The 13,167-nt window shown below is 39.3% G+C and overlaps 1 protein-coding gene and 1 long non-coding RNA gene across 7 annotated transcripts in view; one reads left to right on the top strand and one right to left on the bottom strand.

The window, feature by feature from the left end:
- Positions 1–12,593, top strand: part of NAPEPLD (N-acyl phosphatidylethanolamine phospholipase D) — an 81,972-nt gene extending 69,379 nt beyond the window's left edge. For all 6 annotated transcript variants that reach the window (XM_006181004.3, XM_032484174.1, XM_032484172.1 and 3 more), the window contains 2 exons: positions 4,495–4,609; positions 9,258–12,593. In XM_006181004.3, coding sequence (XP_006181066.1) covers positions 4,495–4,609; positions 9,258–9,374 — 232 coding nt within the window. In that variant the 3' untranslated portion in view covers positions 9,375–12,593. The remainder of the gene's footprint in view (positions 1–4,494; positions 4,610–9,257) is intronic.
- Positions 6,295–13,064, bottom strand: LOC116665026. The gene is made up of 2 exons (XR_004321608.1): positions 11,647–13,064; positions 6,295–10,753 (listed from the first exon to the last, which is right to left on the bottom strand). It is a non-coding gene; the product is annotated as an uncharacterized LOC116665026 (long non-coding RNA).
- Between the last annotated feature and the right edge of the window lie 103 nt (positions 13,065–13,167).

The raw sequence follows: 13,167 nt of genomic DNA, 5'->3' as shown, positions 1-13,167 counted from the left end.
TCTTACTAATTTGTATGAGCTGTTTATATATTCTGGAAATCAAGCCCTTGTCCATTGTAGGTTGTCATTTTGTTTTGCTTATGGTTTCCTTTGCTGTGCCAAAGTTCATAAGTTTAATTAAGTCCCATTTGTTTATTTTTCCTCTTATTTCTACTGCCCTAGGAGAACATTACTGAGATTTATGTCAGAATGTTTTACCCGTGTTCTTGTCTAGATTTATTGTGTCTTGTCTTATATTTAAGGCTTTAAGCCAGTTTTGAGTTTCTTCTTGTGTGTGGAGTGAGGGAGTGTTCTAACTTCACTGATTTACATGCTGCTGTCCAGTTTCCCTACCACCACTTGCTGAAGAGACTGTCTTTTCTCCCTTGTATATTCTTGCCTCCTTTGTTGAAGGTTGACTGTAGGTCTGTGGGTTTACTTCTGGGCTCTGTTCTGTTCCATTGATCCATATGTCTGTTTTTATGCTAATACCACACTGATTACTGTAGCTCTGTAGTATTGTCTGAAGTCTGGGCGGGTTATTCCTCCAGCTTCATTCTTTTTCTTTAGTATTGCTTTGGCAATTCTGGGTCTTTTGTAATTCCATACAAATTTTAAGATTATTTGTTCAACTTCTGTGGAAAATGTCCTGGGTAATTTGATAGGGATTTCATTAAATCTGTAGATTGCTTTGGGTAGCATGGCCATTTCAACAATATTAATTCTTCCAGTCCAAGATCGTGGGGTATCTTTCCATATCTTTGTCATCTTTAATTTCTTTAATTAATGTTTTGTAGTTCTCCATGTGTAAGTGTTTCACCTCCTTTGTCAGATTTATTCCTAAGTATTTTATTGTTTTGGATGCAATTTTAAAAGGGATTCTTTCTTTTCCTGCTAATTCATTGTTAGTGTAAGAAATGCAGCTAATTTTTGTATGTTAATCTCATATCCTGCTACCTTGCTGAATTCTTTTATCAGCTCTAATAGTTTTTGTGTGGAGCTTTTAGGGTTTTCTATATATAGTATTATGTCATCCACATATAGTGACAATTTCACCTCTTCTCTTCCAGTTTGGATCCCTTTTATTTCTTGTTCTTGCCTGATTGCTGTGGCTGGGACTGCCACAACTATGTTGAATAGAAGTGAGAGTGGGCATCCTTGGTTCCAGATTTTTGTGGGAAGGCTCTTGAGTTTTTCACCATTGAGTACTGTGATGGCTGTGGGTTTGTCATAAATAGCTTTTATTATGTTGAGGTATGTTCCCTCTATACCCGCTCTTACTGGTAAGTTTTTATCATAAATGGGTGTTGAATTTTATCAAATGCTTATTCTGCATCTTTTGAGATCATCATGTGGTTTTTGTCCCTTATTGTTAATGTGGTGTATCATGTTGCGTAGTGTATCTGGAACCATCCCTGTGTCCTTGAGATGAATCCAGTTTGATCAGTGGCGTTTATGGACTTTTTCATTTGTTGAATTCTGTTGGCTAATATTTTGTTGAGGAGTTTTGCATCTATGTTCATCGTGATACTGGCTAGTAACCTTCCTTTCTGGTTAGTATGTTTGTCTGACTTTTGGTATCGGGGTGATTAACGGTGGCTTCATAGAATGAGTTAGGGAGTATTCCCTCCCCTTCAGTCTTTTGGAGTTTGAGAAGGACTGGTATGAGTTCTTTGTGTGCTAGAATTCCCCAGTGAAGCCAACTGGTCCTGGACTTTTGTTTGTAGGGAGGTTGTTAAATTGCTTATTCTATTTCGTTTCTAGTGATTGGTCTGTTCAAGTGGTCTATTTCTTCTTGATTCAGTCTTGGTGCGCTGTTTCCAGAAACTTGTCCATTTCTTCTAGGTTTTCCAAGTTGTTTCCATATAGTTCGTATGAAAATATTTTAATCACAGTCATACCTGTTAATTATTTAAAACTAGAAATCATATTACCAAGAAAAAAGGACCAATGTTTAAAGAATTAGTCTACCTAGCCAGAAGTTCACGTACCATTCCTACTCAAGTTAAACAGATCAGCCAGTAATCAAACCTAACTCTGCTCTTCCTTGAGGATCCTCTCATTCTGTGACCACTTTTTGTTCCATTTACCCGTCCCCTGTCCTGTGTTTAATGGAGAAAAAGCAAGTACTTGGCCAGTAGCATTAGTTCCTTGTGATGGTTTTATTTAGTCTGGTAAAGACACTGTTGCATTACTCACTCCTCACCCTCCAGCCTTAACATCCTCATCACCTGTCTTCAGAGTAGATAAAGGTCACACTAGCATCTGAGACCCAAGAGACCCATCTGCTGCCTGTGTTTTCCTCAATACTGTTTAAGGAAGAGAGGTGATTTCAAAAGAATTCAGCTAGATTTCAGTCAATTCTGGCTGAAGTGAAATGAAAGAAACACTAAAAGTAGCAAAAGGCGAATTAAAATATGTTTTATTTCCTGAAATGTGCGTGTGCACACAGACTGGCGTGTAGGATGGCACTTCACGTAGGCAGTACAGTACCGGGAAGAGCAGTGACACACAGGTCAGTTGAGCAGATCTGATCATTGAAGTTCACCAAAACACTTTCATCACTTTATTAATGTTTTTCCTTTTCTTCATTCAAGGGACTGTATATTTTGTTTATAATTTTTTATATAAGGTGAATAATAGTGCTTCAATTTCACTTTTCCACATAATTCTAATTCTGAATTCTAATGAAATCTCTCAAAACATCAACTTGTTTACAAATGAATTTTATGATATTGATATGTGGTATTGGTATCTGATAATATATTAGAATATTGATAATTGTGAAAGTAAATTTTCATATGTAGCAGAAGAGACTTGCATATACATGTGATAAAATGTGTGTAGCCCAACTACACAGATGCACTCACTTGATTCCCCCTTCCTGCTTGCTCAGCAGCTGTTTTGTTACTAAGGTGGGAGAAGGATGGGGAGAACATTCTGAAAGAAGTTCTAAATTCTTCTAAAAGAACTAAATTGTGGTAGTGTCTGCTATGCAGTACAGTTCTCTGGTCAGGACTAAAATTTTAGAAATAATGTTATCAACAAAACTCCCAAGTACTCTGTAAATGTAAGACAGTTCACCCCACAGTGCCTTTCAGTGAGATGCTGGAATGTTTTCATCCTTACTTTGAGACCTTCTGTCACGAGGTGGTCTATCCAAATCCATGAGGATTTTATTGATTTTCATACCGAAGTAATTAACATTGTAAATTTATTTCAGATAGACATCAGGGTATAAAGGAATACGTCTGTTCCTTTGCTTTGAAGGAGTTAAAAAAAAAAAAAAAAAGTGGAAAACACCCAAACCTGTTTTCCTCTAGCTCTGAATCTGGAGTGTCAGGGGACAGGGTGGCACAAGTGCTTCTCTGATCTGCCCCTGGGAGGCACACGGGGCTTTGTCTCTGGGCGCCCATCTGGCCGGCAGCTCCGAACAGGAAGTAACAGCCCTCCCGCCGTTGGAGGGGCTTCCCCGTGCTGTGTTGTGTAAAGCGCAGGAGCACTGGTGCTGGACCCACCTCCCTCGTCCTCACTGCAGCCCGAGTTGCAGTAGCAGACTTGGGACAGGAACAGTGTGAAGACAGTGTTCTTCCTCTTCTAAACTGATGGCTGGGAAAGCGAAGGACTTGCTTGTTGATAGTATACTTTTTTTGCTTTGTATCGGAATTCTTTTGAAAGTGTTGTTCTGTCAGCTCTCTTTTGGGAGAATTCTGTGAAGCAGGTGCTGTGCTGGATGCTTTCAGTAAATTTTGCCTTGTTTAATCCTCCCAGCACCCTTGTGAAGTGGTGGCATAGCTTCCACCTCACAGATGAGGAAATGGAAGCTAGAGAATTTGAAGTGGCCCCAGAGGCATTCCTAGCAATGGGCAGCACTGGGATTCATGCCGGGCGCCCTGTCTCCTGAGCCCAGTGCTTCCCAGGCATGAGGCGGCCTTTCAGGGTTTCCACTGTCTCCATTCTGTCCCCCTGATGTACCCTCTTCTTCCCAAGCAGACACCTCACTCAGTTGTACGATGTTTGTAAATAATTGGATTTTTTTTTTTACTCCCAACCTTAACAAATTATACACTAATTTTTGTTTGCTTTTCTCTTTAGCACAATTTAGAAAAGTAAGTTTCGGCAAGCTTTTCAGGTCATTCTGCAACTGGAGTTTTGGTTTCTAGTTCTTTACCCATTATTCAGTTTCTTTGATTAGTACCAGGATTGCAAGATACATACTTTTTTCAAGTAATGGTAAGGTATATCTTCAGAATAAATCAGTAAAAAAAATCATAAGACGTGTGAAACAAAATCTTACTATTCAAGGAGGAGTTTTGCTTGAGACTTAACTGTATGGCAGTTTGTACAAGAAAGATTTTGCTTATTTTTTTCCAGCAGAAAAGTGGAATGAAGAGAGATGGTTTTGCCTACTGTGGTTTATTCCGGTGCAGAATCTTAAAGGTTAACTAGATGTAGTGATTAGAAATAAACACTAATTTCAAAGACCAGAATTAATAAATTGCTGTGTTTTACCAGGTGGTTTATGAAATACCAGCATGTAGATCCAGAAGAGGCTGTACGGATTCATATTGATGTTCAAGCAAAGAAATCTCTGGCAATTCACTGGGGAACTTTTGCCTTAGCAAATGAGGTGAGTATGATTGTGATAAAAATAACTTGGGTTGTGTGTGATAGGATTCAGGCACCACTGTACCCTTGTGTGTTCGGAAACCAAACTGGAATCAGAACCTGCAGGGTGGTAAATCACTTTAGTGAAACACTCTTAACAGTGAAAAAAACTTTCAATACATGCTGTTCTTTTACTTCTGTAGCTAATGCAGCGGTGTTTATATAACCAAAAATGTGTGCAGTCTTAGGAAACGAGGCTTTCACTCTAGCGGAAGATAGAAGACATCTACATAATTACTTTAAAACAGGTGTTAAAGGGGTAAGTGCTGTAAAGGGGGACAGATGAAGTGGTCTCAGAGGCAGGGACTTCCTGACTGAAGGGATGAGGGAGATCTTCATGGAAGAGGTGGCACCTGACCTTGGCTGTGAGAAGGTGCGTGTGGGACTGGAGGCAGCGAGCACGGGGACTGGTGAGGAGTCAGTTCAGCCAGTGTGTGGATGATACAGAGGGCAGTGGGGGAAGTAAGGCTGGGCAGCTTGGAACTTTACTGACAGTAAACAGATTCCGTGTCTGCTGTGTGCCAGGCATTGGGATAAATGGTGGTTTTATTCCTAGACTAACACAGAAAGAGCTGACTTTTCCTTATGGTAGCTAAACCCAGAACTGTGCTACTAGCCAGAGTTCTGGAATCAAGCAGAAGCTTAGCAAAACGGTTTCTCTCCTTTTCCTGGATTCAGGGCCTGCCCTAAGCAAAATTTAGAAAAGACAGTTGAGTTTGGTTGCTTCTGCTTTGCTGTGTGGCCTCTTCCACATCCCTGTGTGGCTCTGCGGGGGCGTGTGCTGTCACGCTGTTCTGAGCACTGCCTCTGACATGCCCTCTTCCTAGTTGCATTTTGTTCCAAAATTAATGCACTGTCTGCCTCCCCCCAATCAAAATTTCGATTCTGTGATGCTGCAACCCTGAGCCTCGCCGGGGAGGGGACAGAATAGAATCAGTGAATGAATGATGGGCATGAGAAGGGTGAAGGAGAATCTGAGTGTGTGTGTGTACCTGGAGAAGGGAGAAGCGGATACTGGTTTCCACTGGGAGACCACTGTATTAGGTGGCAGTTTCTTACTCCAGGTATGTATGAGTTCCATGTGTGTAGAGATTATTTAGATGTGGATGTTTATGTTCCATATATAATATATTCCAGCATCTTAGATGAAGTAGCAGTATTTATTAAGCCTGTGCAAAGAAAAGAATCAAGGATGACTCCTAGATTTTTAACTTGTGTAATTGTTAAGAGAGTTATGCTCTTCACTGGCATGAGAAGATGAGAGAAAACCTCAGCCTTCAAGAACTATCCCTATTATAAATCTAACCTACATCTATTTCTTAAACGTATTTCTTAATGAAACATCACTGTCTTTGTGACATTAATTGCATAATCTGACAACTATGAGTTTGCTAAATAAATTATAAAAGTAGATGGAATTGGGGGAGATGTTTAGCCTGTGCTTTGCAGACACTTAAATGCAAATCATTTTAAAGTGGTTATTATAATATGAGCAGATTAACGATGTCCTTGACTTGGCAACACTTTTAGATTGGACACAGAGCAGCACTGGGTTTATCTAAAGAATGAGTGAATTTCCTCATGTATTTAAGCACTTAAAACTTACTATTTGTGGAAACAAATTTCAAGGACTATGTAATACACGTCTAACTTCTTAAATGACCAGGGTCTTTATTTGGAACCCCTGCTGGCACAGACTGCGGAACAGTGGCCCTCGTATGGGGCGGGCGGCCTGGCCCTTAACGGGGCCAGAGTCCTGGTGGTATCTGCTTTCACCGCTTGCTCCCCTCTGTCTCCCATCTGTCTTGCTTTGGTCCCTTGGCTGTTGGGCATTTTTATCTTCCCTGTGGGACTAAAGCACTTGTGCTAAGAGACAGCTGTCAGTCACTTGCCTCTGTCTAGAGTTATCTTCTAGGTGGTTGAAACAGCCAAGAATTGACCTATGAAGAAACTCAAAAAGATACGGGAGCATTAAAATCCACACTGAGGTATAGCTTGTAACTAAAGTTACAGTTTAGGAAAGAAATTATTTGTGTAAGTGTACTGTTGACCAAGACTTGCAGAGCACAGGGGAAAAAGAATTTCATTTGAAATCTCTTCAAAACAGCTTTGCAAGGGAAGCTTATTGCCTTAGGCTATTATTTAAAGTTACATTTTATTGGGGGGCATGGTTAGCAATCTCCTGTGTACATAAAAAAGGCTAAAAGTAGATTCCTGCTGTCGGCTAGTCCTGTAAGTGGTTATCTCTAGGAATAATGGGTAACCAGAGCATAGTTGACATCAGTTCCTCAGAAGGGCACCCCTGACCCCCTAACATAACAGGTGAGCAGGTGGGAAGAAAAGATATGTGTGGCCAGTAACTGTTAGTGAACCAGTCCATCTTAAGCCACAGAAAACTTGGCTGGGTTTCCTGGGAGTACATGCACCTTCTTAATCTCTGCTGCTAGCTGCCCTCCTCCCTTCCTTCTCAGCTGTGTGCGCCTCAGGACTCAGTCTGGGGGCCCTTCTCGTCTCTAGCTGGTTGCTGCTTTGGCGATCTCTTCAGTCTTACGGCTTTCAACAGCATCCATCCACTGTACCTCTCTAGCCTGCTTCCCCCCTACAGTCCACGTTTATATATCCAACTGCCTTCGTGACATCTCCACGTGGATGTCTGGTAGGTACCCAAAACTTAAGTCTAAGACCAAACTTCCCAATCTTCCCTCAAACTTGTTTCTATCACATCTCAATGGCAACACCCTTCTTCCAGCTAGTCCAGCCAAAACCTTGACTTCTCTCTCTCCTAGCCCCCATCCGGCTTTTCCCCAACATGCACTCAGCTCACCCTCCGGATGCTGTTTTGACGACTGCTCACCACCTTCTCTGCCGCCACACTGCCCCCTTACAGTCTGTTCTCAACACTGCACAGGGGAGGCACTGTTACCTTAAGTCTGGTCCTGACATTCCTCTTCCAGAAGGACCATCGCACTCGCCCACAAAGCGCAGCGCAGCCTGCTCCATTGGGTCTCTGTTCAGATGCTGCCTTCTCGAAAAGGACTTCTTAGATGATTGTATTTAGAATTCAACTTGCATTTCCCACACTTACCAACCAGTTTCTCCCCAGTACGCATCAACCACTGAGGTACCACCTATGTTCTTATTCATTTCTTATCTGTCTCTCCAGTGGGATGTAAGCTCCAGGAAAGCAAGTTTTATTTGGTTCACTCGCCTGGCTACTCTGGGTGCTCGGGAGGCCCTGCTGCATGAAAAGCACAAGCAGACTTAGACTGGATTTTTATTCCTGCTTTAACATCCACCTGTTACAGCTTTTCTAACTGAAACCAGGAAAAAACCCTTTGTGTAATAGCTATTTTTTCCCCTTTATTCATTGTAAAAATAGCTACTATACAATGTAAAGATTTAGACCAAAATAACTGGTGAAATGATTTATCTTTTATACCTTTAATAACTATTCAGTAGTTAGAACAATACATATTCAAATAGTCTATTCTTTAACAAGGTGCTGGGTTTTTTTCTGAGCTGTGAAAAAGGGAACAAAAATTCCCCCCACCAGCTCTGTTCCCCAGGCCCCTCTTCACTCCTTAGACAGCATCAGAGTCTGGCTGCAGCTTGAGGGTAACTGCCCTCCTTCAGCCTGAAATACCTTCCCTAGCATTTGCTTACACACACTCACCCTCCGTACAATCTCCGCGTTTACATTCTCCCAAAGTATTGGTAACACTTAATTCTCTAACTGTATCTTTAGCATGGATCCCATTTAGACTGGGATTTCATGTAGGGAAATCAGATTTTATGCTGTTCAGCCTAAGTTTGAATAGATTGACTTAACAATTATATTACCACATTCTGTTAATTCTTATTTTGTGGTTGGCTTTATAACTTTGGTAACTATGTAAGTTTAAAAAGCTAAAGCCCTAATCAATTCTTAGAAACAATGCCCAGCGTATATATATAAACTAAAAGTGTGCAGCATGTTGTACATGTACTTACCTGCAATATAATATGTATGTGCAGTCAAACTAACAGTTCTACCTAATAAAGATGAAAAAGGAAAAAAGCACTACTCTATCAAGATGCAAAGACATGTCTTTATAATCACTGCAGAGTACATTAAAAGAATTATACCGTTATTTACAGAATTCTTAGACCTACAGAAAGAAGGTGCTTTCTGGAACTGCATCATTTCTGCTAGGAAAACATAAAATAATGCTATGAGGTGTTAATAACATAGTGTTTAAAATGATAGGAAGGAATGGATTTTTGGGTGGGGCTTTACAAAACAATAGACTTCTAATGCTTTTCAGCTTTGATTCTGGAAATTAAAGTGTTAAAAATGGCATCAGGATTGAATTTATCTTTCTCCTTTACTTGCAAGGTTTTAACACTTTGGGCTGTTACTACTATGAAGTTCTATCTTACTCAGCATTTTTTCCTAACTTGAAGGAAAAATCAAAGACACTGTGACTGGCTTATTTGCTAACACTCCAGTGGAAAGAGTATTATTTTACGTAGGCTATGCTGGTTCTTTTACTTTGACCTTTTATTTGAGATATCATCCCAAATATACGTATGCTTACTCTCTTTCCACTTTTTCCTCTGTCCTTTGCCAGCATTACTTAGAACCTCCAGTGAAGCTGAGTGAGGCTCTAGAAAGATACGGACTTAAGACTGAAGATTTTTTTGTCTTGAAGCATGGAGAATCAAGGTACCTTAATACTGATGATTAAAACTCTTTTGAATAAACATGAGCACAGGAGCTTTCAATGAAAAAGGCACCATCTGATAAAAATCTGAAAAGACTAAAATTCATGAACATTATGATTTTTTACATTTGGAAACCACTTCTGCAAGTTTGTGTCTTATGTTACAGTTTGCTTACTAACATGATGGCCAATCATATAAACAGTTCAGAGATGGGTCATTTAAATAATGAATTGGGTAATGTGGATTTTAAATCACGTCTCGATGACCTAAGTATTGCTATGGAATTTTTTTTTTTTTACTAAAGCATTCTACTTTAGTGGTAGGATTTTGACATTATGGAAAACTGATTTTAAAGACTCATTTCTGTTTTTCTATTCTTCGGGGCCTTCTGTGAGTTGAGGCAAGGCTGTCTGCCTGTCTAGATTTTCAGAAGCCTACACGTAGAAATAGTTCTTATACTCATATTAGAGTAAATGATGACATTCCCACATGCTTAGAGCAATGATTGCTCTATCAAGATTAGTTTATATGCCAAATATTAAGTGATTTATTTTTTTAAACATAAAAACATAGGAGTTTAGGCTAAATTATCATTTGTAAAGACTTAACTTTTTAAAAGAGAGGATCTATGGCATGTCTACAATCCCCAAATCAAAAGCCCTCTGAGCTGGGCAGAGGGAGGAGAAATATGGTTACGAGAATATGATTTATTGAATTGGAGATTAAACATACAGAAAAGTCAGCCCTGCTAAGTACAAATATAGCTGCAAGGAAATAGTTTACCAGGAAATAATGTACAAAGGTAAAGTGCAGATCTTCAATATTAACAGACCATACACTTTGAATTCTTTCCTTTCCATATTCCATCTTCTCTCCATATACTGATTTTTTTCCTGGTTTCTTAGCTCTAACACCAATATGTCAGTGAGATTTATAAACATGTTTTACAGATTCTGATGTCTTGTTTTTATATGAAATGACTCCCTAAGCACAGTTCTACTTGTATTAAGCCAGTGTGGATACTAGTGGTTAAAGACGGTAATTCTGGAGTCAAGCTGACCTGAGTGGTAGTCCCTGATGGGCTCTGCAGTCCCTTGGTGACTCTGAATCTTCCCAGGTGAGAGAGCTGGTGATGACAGAAGCCCCTTCTGTCTTCCCGGTCCACAGTCTCAGTGAAATGAACAATAATCAAAACAGGTTTTCCTTACCAAGTGCTACCCAGGCAGTGCTCTGTAATTTGTTGTCACATATAAAAGTATATATAATATGCATGCCACGTGTTGGCCACTTACTCTGAATTTTCATCCTTCGTCCACCATGGATTTTCTGTGTTCCCGGAAACAAGTCACCTAAGCTCACTATGCCTCAGTTTCATCACGTGCAACAAGAGGGTATCTTTGACCTACCTCCAAAAATGTGAAGAATAAATAAAGTCATTGTTTTTAAAAAGCTCTTTGAGAATATAAGGAGAAAATGATTTCTTAAAATATCACTGCTGACACAGGTAGATTTGAAAATGGGAACTAGGCTAATGCTGTCTGATAATGTATCCTTCCTGCTGCAGATTCAAGCAGATAAGGACACTAAACACCAAGGACCAACAACTTCATCTGCTGCATTTTGTAAATTTGGAGTAACAGCAAAATAACTGTAAATGATCTTTATCTAGAGAGATGCACATCTGTCCAGGGGAAATCCTTATTAAAGCACAAGAAGTTTCCCCCATAAAATAAACCTTCAGGAAAAAAACCACACTTTCTTACTCCAAAGGAACATTTAGCAAGCAGACAGGAATCAAGGTATTAGGCTCATGGTGGATGAGCTTTGGCGGGTGTTGCCCTGACACTAACCATGTTGGTGGTTGCCTTCCTCGCCGTTTCACATCTTGCTTAATTATTTCTCTTCCCTGAATGGCCTTAAGGTTAATTTTGTATTCACGTGGGCTGTTTAACTAAGGGGCTCTAAGCACTTTATAATTACGCTCTGAGTTCTGGGCTTGCCTCATTTTTCTAGGCTTCTTCACAAGCTTTAATTTTCATTACCATTCACATTCCATTTGGATGTTTTGTTAAGAAGTAGGTCAAACTTTATCTCACCTTATAGAATCTCACTGTTGCATGGTTTCCATTTTACCTTTCACTTACCTATATTTTGAAGGGTTTAATGTGCAAAGCAAAAACAAATTTTGAAAACTAAGACAGACCCACTTTCTTCCCTCCAGTTTCAAATATACGTCATAATTAATACCTTTTAGTCTGTCTCATCCCCTAAGTCAGTTTCTTTTTCTGAACTTACCTTTTTCTTGTGGAAACTGAGGAACACTGGGATCCTTGTTGCCCTGGAGCGTGGGACCATCAGTTAGCAGACAGCCCACCGAAAAAGGCAAGATGTGCCGTGACCTACACAGACGGAGGACTCATTGTGCACTTTCACTGTGTAATTCTTTCTGGCTAGTTAAAAACAACTCCTCTTTTTTTCTCCTGCATTTTGACATTTCATACTGAATGCTCTGATCTCCAGAAAATGTGATTATTTATTCAAACTAATAATAGAGGAAAAGAAGAGTTTTAGAATTCAATGCTGCTAAAGCACATTGAAACCAAATCCTGGTTTTAATGTGTGTACAATTTTGTATATATATTTTCATCAAACAAGGAAGAAGATTAAACAAAATTGTTACAAAGGAATGTGCCTTTCAGGGATTAAGTTTGCATCACTGATAAATAAAAGTATCACTCTTACCTCTTACAATGTACGTTACTACTGTAGCCAATTGGGACTCCATGTTTCCACCATATACTGAATCCTTTTTCTATTGTAAAAATATTTCTCCCAGGTTTCATTTCTGTATCAGGATAACCCTGAGAAAGCACATTTTTCTGTTTTGAGGATTTTTTTGAGGATTTGTGACTTCCTATGGAATTGTATGTATTTACAAATGAAGTTTTTTTTCTTAAAGCTTAGCCTTAAATACGTGAATAAGAAAGCTTCTGCTTGCAAACTGATTTACTTAATAATTAAGCATGGTGGGGGTTATGAACATTACAAAACCTGGCTGGGGGGAGGGGTGCGTGGGCAAGGGGAATAAAAACCTGGCTGAATTCAAATATATCAATAAAAACTGTTAGGAGCTTATGAAATAAAAATACTATTAAAAATACTTGCTGAGAATTTCTCACACAGTGTAATTTTAGTCATGTAAAATAAGGATGAAAACTAATGAATAAAATACTTTCAATTAAGGGGAGAAATAACCTTGTGATTTTTTTTCTTCTTTATTTAGAAAAATTATAAAATTTATGCTCAGAGTAAAAAGTTCAAACAATAGAAGGTGTACATAGAAAAGTCATTCCCTCACTCTCCAGTCCTATTCCCAGGAGTTTGGGCGTAAGTCTAGATATACCAAATTGTTTATATATGAATGACAGAAGTGTTCTGTCCATATATAAGCATATATTGTGTTTAAAAATCCATAAATGGAGTCACATTATACATATTTTTCTTCAATATTTTAAAAAACAAACATTTCATGGATGTCTTTCCACGTTAGCACATTTCCTTTTAAAGACTAAATAGATGAGTTAACCACTTGCTTTCGGATGGATTCTGACAGCTCCCAGCATGTTACACAGAGCACACTGACTAGGAGCGGGTGAGTGCTAGGGAAGTATTCCTGACAGTTTACAGGTTTCATGGACTAGAATAGAGCCTGCAGATTCTCACCTCTGCTAAAAGAACAAGGTCATTCGTAGGGCAGTTATGAAACGTGCTAACGCCACCTCAGACAGTGAAGGGTAGCTTACACACAAAAAAGGT

The sequence above is a fragment of the Camelus ferus genome, chromosome 7 (assembly GCF_009834535.1).
Source record: "Camelus ferus isolate YT-003-E chromosome 7, BCGSAC_Cfer_1.0, whole genome shotgun sequence".
Taxonomy (NCBI): Eukaryota; Metazoa; Chordata; class Mammalia; order Artiodactyla; family Camelidae; genus Camelus; species Camelus ferus.
Note: the sequence above shows the minus strand (reverse complement) of the source record. Positions and strands in the feature narration are given on the sequence as shown.